This window comes from Agelaius phoeniceus, chromosome Z (genome assembly GCF_051311805.1).
Source record: "Agelaius phoeniceus isolate bAgePho1 chromosome Z, bAgePho1.hap1, whole genome shotgun sequence".
NCBI classification, from domain to species: Eukaryota; Metazoa; Chordata; class Aves; order Passeriformes; family Icteridae; genus Agelaius; species Agelaius phoeniceus.
In genome coordinates, this window is record NC_135303.1 from 77,666,328 (window position 1) to 77,681,316 (window position 14,989).

Here is a 14,989-nt window from a genome sequence, read left to right on the forward strand (position 1 = left end):
CCTGGCACACAGAAAAAATCTCTCCTTTTTCTATGTAACCTTTGTAATTTACTTTTTGCCCCTGCCCTTTCTTTTGTCTGTTCTTTTGTCCAAAATATATCCTCTCTCACCTTGTTTGTAATCCCCACCCTTGTCCACTGGGAATATCATGGGTGTTCAGAGCCCATATAGGATATTATGGAAGGAGGCAGACAGTGTTGAAAGGAAAAAAAGTAAATGTCACAGCCCCTGTTTTGAATGATTGGCAGATCATTTAACATCTTCATCTTGCCGGTTTCTATAAGGACTCATTTCATAAACCCTTCTAAAATATGTCAAGGGTGTAATGTCAATGCAGTATTATTCATACACCAAATTGCAGATGTGGTTTTGTTTCACACTAGAGAAGAGAGATTCCAAAGAAAATAGCCCAAATATATTTATCTCTTTCCGGTTTTAAGATATAAGTACTAACTTACTTTCCACAAAACAGCAACCAGTACCAACAGCAAGAGGAGTCCAGCCAATATGCTGCCAATCACAACACCTACTGGTACCTCAGCTTTCTCATCCGGCTTCATTATTGTAACTGGGATCTGAAAGCAGAGAGATTGTGTCTTAGGGGCTCATGTGAACTGCAAATAAGGTAGGATTTGTAAACCAAAGATCAAGAATGCCTGGACTGCACATATTCCAGGATCAGTGACCGGAATGCACCAAGCAATTACGGCCCTTTCACTGGTGTCCATGGGTGCCTGGTTGCACTGTGGCACATAGCAATGCCAGCTAGGGACTAGAGGCCCTCATCACTCTTGGCCATGCACAACAGGCAGAGGACAAATCTCTCCTGCCAGCTGCCTCTCCATTAACAGCAGGCCTTTCAAAGGCTCCACACACCATCACTGTGTAAGCCAGCCATGTTTACATGAAGGTGGGGAATAGCCTGGTGTACAGCCCAAAAATCAGACTGCTGGAGGAGCACTCTTGTTTCACCAAGTGTTGTCAGAGCCCGTTATCTGTGCTTGGCAGCTGTAGGAGGCAGCACTAATCACTGAGGCCAGACACCATCACATCTGCTGAAATTCCAATCCTCCTGCTGGGCAGGTGCCTCAGTCTCCTTTGCCTGCTGTTCCTACCTTCTATGAAACCACTAATGACTTGACAGATCTCATGGTGATCTGTGTGCTCCTGGATCAACTGCATGGATTTGCTGCAAGATGTATAAGTCAAACAGGAGCACCTCTAGCACACCTACATCTCCTGAACCACAAGCAATACCAGAGAGCTCCCAGAGGAGTATAGAGTGTCTGGAAGTTAGTTTTCAGGTGATACCCTATCTAGCTGGATTAGGTATAACCAAATATATAATTACATATAACAGAATTTCTTGGAGAGACATTGCTGTAATATTTATGAACTGTCAAATTTTTGGATTTAATCTTGGAACGACATGCAGTTAGCTGAAATTTTTTTTTTCCTTCCTGAAACATGATAAAACAAGTCACACTGGTTTATTTTCTCAGAGTGGTTGTTCAGTACATTTGTCTGGAGTAATTCAATCTTAAGCTTTCTGGGAAACTTGCTCTGGACTGACATTTCAGTGATTTAAGTCATTTCTGTTGGAAGGCTCTAGTGTTGTGCTAGGTGTGGTTATGTGTATTCATTTCACCAAGGCAGGATGGCTTTGTGTATTTTTTAACTGAATGGCCATAGTGATGATTCTAGCAGGTTAACATTCTGGCCTCCAGCTGGCAGTCCTTTCCAAAATGGAAAAAATGTGAAAGCTTTTACGTAAAAATACCTAAGCAGCTTCCCCACGTAGCATCAAAAGGCAATATTCATTTATTTGGCTAAACAACAACCCAGTTCATCCAATGTAAGAAGCCAATTTCATATATGCAGTTTGCCTAGTAATGCTTTCTGCATTAGATTAACAGTGAAGTGGCACTATTGGAAAGGAAAATTGATGCCTAAGAACAAATTATCTTTCCTGAAGTTAAACTGTGGTCAGTAAGACACCATGAGACTGGGATTCAACTCATCTGGTGTTTATCTACAGCGTGGTTCCTGGACTCCCAAAGGAGGATAGGCTTTTTTAAGAGCCTAATTCACCCTAGTTATTTTCAGGATCAAATTTAGGATGAGATGAACTGCATTTCAGAAATACCTGTTCTTTCCAGGGACTAGGTATATAGAATATGGATGAGTAATGCAGATATTAAATTGGATGAATCCTACCACGTCCATTTAAATTAACAGGGGAAGTAGGGAAATAAGCTCTGTTTGCTTCTGTACTGTCCTGTTCCCAAGGAAGTGTGAAGGACAGAGTGGGTATCCCTGTTGGCCTGACAAGAAGTACCGTGCTGGGTGCTGACTCCAAGTGTCAGACTCCCTGCTCTAGGGAGAATGTACTTTCACAACCTGGCACATTTACCAGGGCACTAGATTGTTGAGTAAAGGTCAGGCTGGAAGTCCCCAAAAGCCACTTTGTTTCCAAGAAACCCTGTGGATAACTTTCAGGGTCTGCTCAGCTATTGCCTCAAAGTTGTAGAAGTTTGCACATGTTTCAATGGCTGGGGGAGGAATTGACTTTCATTTTTCAACTGTCATTTGAATAATTAAATTCTAGTTCTCCTGAAACTGCCAACAGGACTTCTGGTAATGTAGATTTGGCAGTACCATGCTTCAAATATGGAAAAATACTTATTCATGAGTTACCTAAAAAACCTGTGCAATTACCTGGAATATTTGCATTGTATAGTAATGAGCTTCATCTCATAATAGAAATAATACCACGCCAAACTGAAACACTCAGAACACTTCAAATACTGGCATATAATTTTTCTGTGAAAACATACTTCCTTTGTTCTTCAGGCACTGGAGGTTTTACTGATTACAAAATGGCTTATTTAGAGGTTCTTCGCAAAAAATAGAGCGATCCATGAGAAACCAGTGATTAAAAATGGTATTGGATGATGATCATACCACACAGTGAGAGAGACCAATCTGTAACTGCTTTGTACACATTTAGTTGAATTCTCTATTGCCTGTGAATGGGCTATGCTGCACATTCTTACATATATTTGACTCATTTACTAATTTGCATTTTGCTTTTTAATAGCCTTGGTTATTTTATGGGCAAAACAGGCTAGTAAGTCCTGTAAAAATAAATCTGAAATTAGTACTGCAAATGGAAGAGTGTTGCTCTCAAGACAGACTAAGAGAATAAGGCATCCTCTTTTATTACAACAGTAATTACCAGAGTACTACTATACTCTTCCAGAGTTTTTTATGTTTGTGTATAGCAAATAGAAAGCTTGGAAGAAGAATTCAGTACTAATAAAGCAGTGGTATGGAGACTTCTCTTGAGATTAACTGTGTCCACATTGTCCATATGAAGCTATTCCAAATGCTAAAAATATTCCACATTCCTTTACAAATGAGATTATTTTCTGGAGAACTTTGCCAAACATTTGTGTAGAAACCTCAAACCATACTCTTATAGAAGTAAGTAAGACTATAACTCAGATTTGTGAGCATGTTTCCCAGAGCTCATTTATCTATAAAAATTAATTCCATTGCAGCAAGGAAGCCAAATCTTGATCTTTTCATGAACAGAAAGCTATCTGAATTTCAGAAGTTTCTAGCTGAGTTCTTCTCAGAGTTCTACAATTTAAGACCTACAGGTTTTAACCATGTCTGGTTTTTATAGCAGTGGGCTGAAATGAAAACATTTTAATAGCTTAAGGGACTTGTATATAGTCAAATGATACATTATTTCAACATAATCAAGTTGCTATGTACTCCTAATGGACACTGAAAATGAAATACTATCACTTTAATACAGTCAAAGGTAGAGAAGTTGAAAAAATATACTTAACTATCACTTACAGTTAGGGTATTCTCTCCAATGATAAATAACTCAGGGTTATTTGTATCAACTTTTGCTTCTGCAGAGAGTTGTAATGTCTGGAAAATTAACTGAAAGAGAAGATTAAAACAGCTGTAAAGCTCTGTAATAGGGCAACTCAATTAAAATGTAGATATTCTAAAAGTCCTTGAAGTCTGAAGTCCTTGAAATGAGGACTTCACAGCTAGAAAAGAAAATCATAGTATTAAGAAAATTATTTTAATATTTTTCCCCAGCCAACATGTCAATCAAAGTAATAATATATCAGTAATCCACTTAGCAATGACATTGAGGAACTGGTTTTTCTTTAATGTATAGTTCAAGCAAAACAGAAGGAAATATTTACGTAATCCTTTTTATAGTTATTTCAAAGCTGTCACTGCTGCTAGCAGGGAAGAGATGGGGGGAACAGCAGTGAGAAAAGGAGACACAGCAACAAAAGACAGATGAGAATATATCTCTGGCCTTTGAAAGAAATGGAAACTGGATGTTCTTTTACTTCCCTCCGCCCTCACTTCTATCCAGTGCTTCTGTTTTTCCCCATTTATTTTTTCCTTTCACTATGTGTTCCTCTCCACGTCTCAAATTCTGACATAGCTCTCTCAGCTTAAACAGAGATGATGACAAAAATCTTAAGCCAATTCCTATTTGAAAAGGGACCTTGTGCCAGATCCCACTTCCCTCTGTGGATGTACTGGGAAGAGATGTGCGTGGCTGTGCAGACGCTGTCAGTTCACTGCTGCTCTTCCACAGCACCACAAGGAATGGCCTCAGCTCCATGGGAGCACAGGACCACTCTCTCCAGCTGACCCAAAAGCAATGCCTGCTCTGCCATTTTGCCTCCTCAGCCATTCCTGTGTGGCAGGGCCAGGTACTGTGGGCAGCTGTGGGTCTGCCGTGGCCAACACACCAAACTGACTGGCTCTGCAGTGAGTTATTGCATCCCTGCACTGTGGCCATCTGCCCAAGTGGTGTGTCCTGCACACCTAAAAGTTTAGAAAAACACCTGGGCACTTTCCAAAGCACCTCAATTCCTAAACACATCTTTTCTTTGCTTAGCAGGTACTGGCAAGCCTGCAATGCCCTTCTTGGACAATGGCTGATTGGCACTAAATAAAAACGTTGATAATGTGCGTGATTGAGCAAGTGCTTGCAAGATTATTTGTGCTGAATTTTTTACAACCAAACAGAAAATTACAAAATGGGAGATGTGAGGAGAACTGTTACATATGAACTTTCCTTCCCATCAGCCAGTGATGGTAAACAAACAATTCCCACTCACTTTTTAGTGAGGGTAGTAACCTTTTGTTCAGGTCTCCACCTTCTTCGTACCTAACAGCACTAACAAATGGTCTTGACCCAGATGATTAGAAAAATACAAACACTAAAGACAGACAGATGCTTTTTGTCGCACACTGCCATAACACATTTAACAATATCAACCTGACCTTTTCCTTTTAAGAGTTGAATGCTGGAGCTGACAACAGCCCTGCTGTTAAATGTCAATACCTGCCACAAGAATCACCAGACACACTAAGGAGACTGCATCACGTTCCTGACGCGTTAGGCAAACCCAGGACTCCAAGATCGTTTGGTTGGTTGCCTAGCTAAGAAGCAAACATGGTCTCACTTCAAAAGTCTGGTAACTCATGATGAGTTATATCCTGGAGGACACATGGTGATTGAGAATAGGCTGAGATATTGATGGTTTTTTGAAGCATCCTGTAGGTCTCTAAGCAAGGACTGTTTCTTTGACACCTACTCTAATAAACACAAAAAATCAATTAAAGATGGTTTCCACACTTTCTTTATCCAATAGAGCAAAGAGAACTGGCAGCACCAACAGGGCTTTGGTATTCTGATGTGATCTGAAATGACCACAATGTAGGCTGTGATGTTCAAAAGTTAAAAAGCATGATTATTTTACAGGCTGTGATGATACTGTGCTCTGCTGTCCTATGATGAGTTTTGTGAAAACTGTAGTTCCCCAAGAATGAATCTAACAGATGTAGGAAACTTTTTTCAGCTGTGAAGGTTGCATTATCATAGCATTTTCTTAGATTCTGTGCTGGACTGAAGTTTTATCACCTCCGTTATGCAGCCTCACTACTTTCAGGTTCAAGTTTTCAATCGGGAAAAATAACACCAGTATAAAAGAAAGGAAGGTCTTTCTAGACTGAGGTCTCTGTACTCAGTAAGTACTCTGAGAGTACTCTGTACTCTCTTAGTAAGGTCTCTGTACTGGACTTTGAAAAATATCAGGAGTTTGAAAATACTTGAATATTGCATGCTCTATAAAGATGCAGCTGATACTCACGGCAGCAAAGGTTCCATTCCAGATTTGGGTGGACACGTTCACAAAGTACTCTCCCTTCAGTGCAATGTGTTCCAGTTTGCATGTGATGGTACTGCACTTCATGTTCTTACAGTTCTTCCAGGGGAAACAGCAAGAAGAGGCAAGAGCATGCATTAAAAATACACTTTAAAAAATATTCTTGCAACATCCATAATTTTTGCCCTTGCCTTTGCTGTTCTGTGCATACAAATTAAGTGCTTACAGGCTGTGCTAAAGCAGATGCAGTATCTGTGAAAATATCCAGGCTGAGCTCTGGCTCTGTAAATAAGGAATGCCACCCCATCACAACTTTCCTCACAAGTACAGCAGTGGGCTCAGAAGGTCAGCTCTGCTTCCCTCAGCTCAGAAGGTCCTGCTTACTGCAGCCCTGGGATTTACTCACCAGTTCTTTGGAAGCTCTGAAGTTCTCTTTCATGAAAGATGGAGAATAAGGTCTTTTCCCTATTTGCAGTGGATTTATCTGAGCATCACAAGTAACACCTCTGACCTAGGAGAGATGGCAGGAATGAGACTGGATGACATGCTACTTGGGAGTTTATACTCATTGTAGTAATATATATTTCTGGGCTTAGATGGTGGCTGTTAAACGCTGAAGGGTGAACACTGAATTCTTTAGGAAACAAAAAATATGTGGTTTTTGTTAGAAGTAAATAATTCTTATGACACTTTTTTTTTTTTTTGTCCCTAGATTGACCTGAAGGGCTTTTCCTCATCTAATAATTTCATTTTTACAATAATTTTCTCAGGAACTTGGAGAAGGACCTAATTGAAGAGATCCAGATTCTCCACATCTGCCAAGTAATAGCCTAGTGTACTGCTGGAATTGTGGTTCCCTCTTTATGGGGAAGGGACAAGGAGAAAGAGCATGGATTCTCTTAAACTAAGCCATAACATTGGGGAGATAATTAATGTTTATAGTACTGATAAACCCCCAAAACACAATTCAGTTCTATACCTCATCTGTGGTGACTGCAGTTAGGTACATCAGTGGGTTGCCTTTGCTGGTCATTTCGGGAAGATTGATTGTTACAGAAGCCATCTTTACTGGAATACTTCCTGTTGTTACCTGCAAAGCAAAAAACACAAGAGTTAATTCAGGTAGCTATGCATAAATTATTTGATACAGCAAGAAAATTAGAAATAATGGATGAGTATGGAAGAACTGGACTCCTTTTACATCAATGTTTTTTTACTAAGACACTGGGGTAGTAATTTTGTGAATAGTAAAGCAGAAAGTATATTGTATAGCTCCAGATTCCTGTCTGTTTTCTTAGCAGAGTTCATATTAACTGCATGAAATATGTTTTGAAAAGCAAATGTTCTGCCACAGCCAATAGGCCTGTTTAGTCCTTTGGAGTAGCAGTTACAGGAATGGAAATGGAACATAATTTAACTTTCTTCCACGTTGCATATTTGGATCTAAGGTTTTTTTTCTGTGTTATGTAATAAGCACTGTGATTTGGCTAGTTCTTGCATCAGGTTTGAGCCCTTAACCCTTGCCAAACTTCAAGTTTCAAAGTCCAAGCCTGCAAAGACTTATTTTTCTTTATCAAGTTGTCAGGACACTCTGTGAAAAAACAGTCTAAGCTGGCCTAAAGTTAAGCATTAACCATCTTCTAAATATGTACACAGTGCAGGACCAATCCCTCCCCTATTCTACTGGTGCAAATGTCATCCTTAACCTTATAAGGACTCCAAGAACTTATGCTATTTGCAATTTTTTTTTCTCTTATTTGACCTATTCAAAAGCTTCAAAATCTGACAATGAAAGCAGGAGTGTTTTTTTAAACAAGGTTTTGGGAGCAGGCTACAGAGGGAGCTAAGGAAACTTCTTGAACCAGAACAAAACAGACTTACTAACCTTAACTGAGAAGTTGAACGTGGGGCCAATATCTTCAAAATTATTCACAGTGGAAGGAATGTTATGACCAGAGTATACTTCATAAAAGTTGATATTGGCAAGCCTGGTTAACAACCATAAAACAATACATTTCAATTTGGCAGCTGCTTTGAAAACATATGTTACTGGATATGCCTTTGTGAAACAGGTCAGAAGTACAGAGAGAGAAGTCAGTCACTTAGATTGTTGTTTGAATTTTACAAAGTTGGTTAAGAAAATGGTGTGCTGAAGCCCAGAGCTGGAATAAACACGTGAAATTAAGACAAGAGAATTGTACAGGATACAGGCTCTCTCAGGCTTCTAGACCCTGCATTGTTTAAGGGCCCTACTGCAAACTTCTTCTCTGCACACAAACAGCAACATTCACCCTTGCAGTCACCTTTTTACTCAGGAAGGGCCTTCCTGGCTGTCTCCCTTGGTACATTTGTAACTGGCTGGGGGTGGAAACACAGGCATCACCCTCCTTATGTAGATGGCACATATCACATAGCCCTCATAGTCCTCTTTGGGTCACATTGTTCAGTAATTATGAGGTTTAAAATCCAGAATTTCTGAAGTAACACAAAGGTGGTTTCAGCTCACTGCAGCATGGAATGGCAGGTGTGCAATGGAAGGGAATGGTGCAAGGAACTGTGGGTGCTTGAGGAGCTCAGTTAGCTGGAACCACACTCAAAGGCAAGGAAAACATCCCTGTGCAGTGCATCACACCCACTGCTTGCTACCTGTGAGCAGCTCCTCTGCTAAATCATGCCAGAACTGTATCTGCTCTTCATCATTACCTTTCATTAGAAGGCTAACTTGAGCAGTCAAAAAGCAAGCTGGTGAGTTAACAATAAATAGAGGCTATTACAACTCCTACATCAGCTTTTCCTGTTCCACAAGGAATCTATCATCTTTACTGTTCTCCCTGTTTAATCTGGGTAACATCCATGAATACCATCCCAATTTAATGTGTGTGCAGTCTCACAGATATGCTTCCTGATCAGTGGTGGTCCTCCATACTGCACTGGGGATCCTTTCTGAACCTCCTCTTTCTCCCATGGGCCCTTTCCTTGAAGGACTTGCTTACAAGGACTACAATGAAAACACACATGACATATTTTCTGCTTTCTCACTGCTGAAGACTCCAGTCCTTCCAAGATGCAGAGTATCAGCTTCCTAGTCCTTTCAGAAGTCTCTGGAAACACATATTGCTACATCTGCTCCTAGAAACTCAAGAAATTATCCCTAGAAAGATTTAACTTCAGCAAAACAATACTTTTTTCTCAACTCTTGTATTTTAAGAGATTACTTCTTGGCTGCATTACCTGCCTCAGAATGAACTAATTCCAGGTAAATACTTCCTAAGCCAAGTTATGCCATGGCTTAATATGCATTTTATTTAATTCTTTAAAATTTATTATCTCCAAGAATAACTAACCATTTTCTGGCAGTAGATATTCCTTCATTCCTTGATGTGCATATGAAATTGAATTTTTTCATATTGAGGAGATGTAGCTGAAAACCCTTGTTTTCCCTTGAATAACTTTTATAGACTCCATTCCTCGCTTCTTCTGAAGCATTTCATTTCAATCTATATTTCTCAGCTAATTAAACCCACTGATTCAAGTTTGCACCATCTGAATTTCCTAAGAAGCTAGCCCTCTGCACAGATGCTCCTGCAGTCTCTGTTGCTGCTGGTGAGGTCTCGTGCAACTTTCTCAAGAAGCTGAAAGAACTTGAACCACTGACTTAAATGCTTTTCTGCATTTAAAATAATCTCAAAAATTCTGCATGATTCCAGGACTGGTGAACCTATTCATGATGTGCATCTCAAATATTTTGAAACTGTTTCTGCAAAGAAGGTTAAAACACTAATCTTCTTTACTGTGGTCCCTATTCCAGCTCATCCTACACAGCAGCCAACAGTTCTTGTAGCTATGGTAATCTCTGAATATTAATTTCCTGGATCCATAGTTGCTGTGTATTTTGAAGCAGCTCCCTCTTTTTAAAATTTCTGTTATTCTCTGAATAACAGAGAATATTTACTGGGATTTTTATATCTATTTATATTTACTAATTTTTGAACACTTTGGGATGCAAAAGCATTTTTTCATCAAGGATTGGTGACGAAGTGCATTAAGTGTAATTACATGTTGATCCTAGAAATTCAGTATTTGGGAGAGATAAATAAATCTATTCTTTGATGAAAATTCAAACATCCTACCTTGATCCAAGAGTGACACCCATGTATTTTTGTTTCAGTTGCAATCTATGTTAAACTGTAACTGAAATAATTCTTGTTTGGAACAGCAACAGACTAATTACTGTTTGAGTGCATCCCAAATCACCAAGTGTTTCCAGGGCTCAAGATAAGGACTTTCAAGAGCACTATATGAAGATAAAAGGTCTTAAAAGGCTTTTTGTTGGTCTCTCTCCCCCTGCCTGCTCAGCTGCCTCTCCTTACCTTCCCAGGGTAAAGGATCTCTCTTGCAACAGCCCTGACTTGCCTTCTACATGGAGAAGAAAGGCCTGGCACCAGGCAGGGGGGTAGATTTGAGCCAGAATCTGGATGGGTGCATGGGAAAGCAGGGTGTCTGCTTCCAGTGCCAGTGCAGCTGCAGCAAGGGAGAATCTGCCAGGTGTACCTCAGGTTTTAGTTGAAACCATTATCTCAAACTGCTAAAAAATTTCTATTCTTGCTCTAGGTTCAGCAGATACTTGCATAATTTTTTTTCTTTTTTTTCTTTCCCTTCTTTGCTGAGAGGAGCATATTTTTTCTTTTGATATTCCTTTGTTTAGTTTTGATCACTGCAACTCCAGATTTGATCCCATGTCATTACATTTGAGCCAAGAAGCCCAGTGTTATTATATAGTATATACTATTTATGTTATCAAAACCACATGCACTCTTTGGCCTTTATATCAATTCTGTTCATAGGAGCATCTGTAACAAGTGTTTGGAGGTAAACACGGGTCCACAACTTTCCTAATTTTTCACATATAAGTTTGGTTGGAAGGATGGACAAAGCTGCAACTACTGGTGAAGAGGGAATTTCTTATGACTTCCAAAACAAAAGCAAAGCTTCACTATATTTTAGTGGCCTTTCAAGACTGTTACTTCAAGTAGCTTGGCAAAATGCCCTTGTCTGTTTACATAAATCAGCATACCTTGTGAAGTGAATTTCTGCATCATATCGCAAAGGAATTGATAATGCCACCTGGTTGTCCGAGTCTTGCTGTTCCTTACTTTCACTGTTCATCAAAACACATTTGAGTCAGGTGTAATAATATTGTTTTATACAAATAAGCTTTTAATACCTAACTTGCTTTTATATCATTATGTACTTTACCTCCATGCACGAAAACTTAGAACTGCCACATTCTGAAGATTTTTAAGGTTGAAATCAAAGCTAATATCAAAGGACACCTACAGAAGAGACAAGTGACACATAGTAAACAAGTTGGTATAACATCCCAAAAGACATTATTCATGTGTGTAACAATCTAGAACTGCCCTCTATATGTGAATTCTCTAGTTTCCTGTGTAATATTTCAGTAATGTCTTAATAGTCAGAATTAATTTGTTCTTACATTCCCCTACAAGTTGGCATTCTTACATAAACATAAGTTATTTGCATTTTAAAATTGTGTACAACTAGCTGTAAGCTCCAACAAAAGGGGTTCACAATTCCTTCATTTTAAACTCTAGCATTGACACAAGCTTTGTATTCACTCTTTTCTTCCATTTGTTCCAGCAGGTCCACTTTGAGCAATTCCATTAACACTCAGAACAAGCTCAACTTTCTATATATGATTTTTTTTTTTATTATTCTACATGTCCCACCACAGGACACCATGTTTCTGTTCTTTCAAACAAGTTTCTTATTGCTATAGATTATCTTAGATTATCTTAGAGGCTAGAACCCAGTTTCTCCTCTGCCCTTGAGGAATAAGAGATTTCATGAAACTGTGGATATCTTGAGGTTTATGGTATATATGAAAAAAAAGATATATAATTCATCTTAGGACTGTGTGGGCCTCCCATCTCCCCCCAAAACAATACTGCTTTCTTGAAGAGATGAGTTTCACTGAGCAGGTGAGGGAGTTACCCTAGGTTCACACTGCAGGAGGGAATTGATGAGAATTGTGCTCAGTTCTCAGGAGCCTGCACATGATGCTCTATGCTTCTTTGTCCCCAGCTTTCACTCTCCAAAAGTTACATAACTGCAGCAGCATTTGGAAGCTGCAGGTTTTGACCAATGAGCTTTGAGAGCCCTTTGTCCTTTAATCTGACAGGGAGTCACATATTTTAAGCCCTAGTTTGCTTATTATAATGCCTCTGTTGTAAAATCTAAGAAACCTTTATCAGCAATAAATGCAGACTTAGGAAAAAACAACAGCCAAAAAGGTTTTGGGTATCATTCAAGCTTATTTCAACATGCTAGCTGTACCTGTTGTCCTGTTCTGAAAACAGGATAGCTTATTTGGCAAATGACTGTACTTTGTGCTGTTCCTGTTTGACACGAGACTTCAGTCCCATCACTCTGCAGAGAAAACAGACAGAAACACCATCTTATGTCAGGTTTTGATAAGGCAGAGAGGTGTGTACCTTCAACAGCATATGTATTATGATAAGGAGGAGTGAAAATAGGTGTTATGGCAGTAAATCCTAGAGATGCAGCAGATAGGTGGGGCATAGGCAGGGCCATGAGGAAGTCACAAGGAAGGTGGGACAAGGACCATTCCCACTCGATTTCTTGTGGGTTGCAATCATCTTACTAGAACTTTGTGCTGAGCTTGGAAAGAGGAATTCAGGCCAGAGAGTACAGGTCACCTCTACCACTAACTTCTGTAAGTCCTTTTTTAGCAGAATTTTTACAGAACTTTTGCAGACATATTAACACAGTCTTAGAGCTGGAAGAAATGAAACTTTCTGTAAGAAAATCTGCCATACATTATAGTTTGTTTACTACTTTCCAGAATATTGGCTTGTCATCATCCTTGATTCAAAGACAAATTCACAGACCAGAGCCAATTATCAACCCTTAGAGAAGAATTTATTAAAAAGTATTGTCTTTTGTAAAAAAACATTCCTACTAGACATTTACCATTCATGAATTATGCTACAAAAAAAAAACAACCAAGAAATCCTCAAACCCTCAAAACAAGACCTCCAAAAAGACCCATACATACTCAGTTTATGTTTTTCTTCCTGCCTTGAAGCAGGCACATTTTTGGTCCAAACTTCACTTGCAGGCTGAAGTGCTTCTAAGCGAAAGAGCTTTTAAAGCAAAAGAAAATTCTAGCTCCAGTGTGGTCTTTTGGCAGGACTGAAATGAACAATCTTGCTGCACAACAGGATGGGGAGGTAGAGGGGCACCCCCAGCGCTGTATGCAGTACTTTTGCCAATTCATTGTTCAGAATAATGCTGTTCTTGGGCAGGAATGAATGCTATCCCTCCTCTCCCTTCAGTACAGGGATTGCTCTGGATTTCACCCCCAGGATTATCACGCACCTCTCCAGTAGGAGCCTGACCATATAAGCCAAGCACTGAAATCTGCATTTCATCCTTTGTGAATTGGGAGCAACAATCTGAATTATAGGTACACTGCATTCCCCAAAATAGTATGCATATTTCCTCTCTTTTGCTTTCTCTAAGATAAAATTTGTTGGAAGAAGAGCTTTTGGTATAGCCATATGTCAATCTGATTAACTGTCTAGCTGGAACACATGGCCTTGGCAGTAACGCTATTTCTAGATCCAAAGTCTGTGCTTTAAGGATTCATCATCAATACTGCACATCTGATTTATCAAATACAAATTCCCTGTAGCACAGCAACTGCTTCAGGCATGCTGCTGGGAGTTAAGAAGATGTGGGTGCCAAGGCCTAAAGTGAGGAAAAAATGTCTGAGGTGAGGTCAAACTCGAAAAGTTGCCAGCTTTTATGCTGAGTTGGAAATATCTCTCCTTGACCTAAATAAACTGATCTGCTGGGGGAATAATTCTGGTATCCAAGAAAACAAATTGTGAGAGAGTTTTGTATACACATTCTTTTCTGGAATAGGCACTGCTAGAAAGGAAAAAAGAAAATTCCTCTGAGAACTTCAAAAATCAGGGGCAATTACAGAAACAGTGAAGTTGGGTATCACGCACCGGTAAAGAAGATGAAGCAAAAAACAAGTTGTCTGAAAATGTGGCCTGGATTCTGGTGTTATATGCATTTTCCTTTTTATTTCTCAATTTCACATTGAATGTTAGTCTTCTGTTTTTGCTGCTGACAATGAACTGTTGTTTGCTGTTGGAAAATAAAGTCCATTGTTGTAAATAGAGGTACTAGAACAGCTGTGGATCAGGAAAATGTGTTGCCTGAAGCCAACAACAAATAACAAGCACAGCAAGACATTTCCTACATTGTACACACTTAAACACTCTGCTTTCTAAACCCTTTGGCATAAGAAATTCTGTGATGGTGTTTCCTAAAACCAGATAGAATTACTGTATTCCAAAAGTGCTGGACTTTGATTATGTGTTGTCAAAGTGACTGCTGAATTTTCAAGGGGTCTTCCCTGGTGGGAAGGTGGACAGAGTGGGCAGCCCACATGGGCAGCCTTATCTCTGATGCATATATATGCATATACATCTGACATGGACTTAGAATATGTGCTACCCAGATAGCTGACCACAACTCCCCACTGGCACAGCTACTGCAGGATCCTCACTGCTCCCTGTAGGAGGCATGAAAACAACTGCTGCAGCTGCTGCTGCTCTCCCATTGTGCTCCCTTTCCCAACAGCAGCCAGTCACATACAATTTGTCCAAATACTCACTATGTGCTCATCTCTAAGGTACCAAAACTTGGGT

General features: G+C 39.6%; 1 protein-coding gene and 1 long non-coding RNA gene across 4 annotated transcripts in view; one reads left to right on the forward strand and one right to left on the reverse strand.

Moving 5' to 3' along the window:
* ITGA2 (integrin subunit alpha 2) overlaps positions 1–14,989 on the reverse strand; it is a 67,746-nt gene that overhangs the window by 3,253 nt on the left and 49,504 nt on the right. For both annotated transcript variants that reach the window (XM_054652161.2, XM_077171498.1), the window contains 10 exons: positions 14,282–14,423; positions 12,579–12,671; positions 11,478–11,554; positions 11,296–11,379; positions 8,107–8,209; positions 7,201–7,311; positions 6,628–6,732; positions 6,207–6,320; positions 3,871–3,960; positions 459–575 (listed from right to left, as the gene is read on the reverse strand). In XM_054652161.2, coding sequence (XP_054508136.2) covers positions 459–575; positions 3,871–3,960; positions 6,207–6,320; positions 6,628–6,732; positions 7,201–7,311; positions 8,107–8,209; positions 11,296–11,379; positions 11,478–11,554; positions 12,579–12,671; positions 14,282–14,423 — 1,036 coding nt within the window. The remainder of the gene's footprint in view (positions 1–458; positions 576–3,870; positions 3,961–6,206; positions 6,321–6,627; positions 6,733–7,200; positions 7,312–8,106; positions 8,210–11,295; positions 11,380–11,477; positions 11,555–12,578; positions 12,672–14,281; positions 14,424–14,989) is intronic.
* Positions 6,728–14,467, forward strand: LOC143692030 (uncharacterized). Of its 2 annotated transcripts, none has more exons than XR_013179890.1 (2): positions 6,728–7,043; positions 13,601–14,467. It is a non-coding gene; the product is annotated as an uncharacterized LOC143692030 (long non-coding RNA). The 2 variants fall into 2 exon arrangements; XR_013179889.1 differs by lacking the exon at positions 6,728–7,043 and adding an exon at positions 8,193–9,477.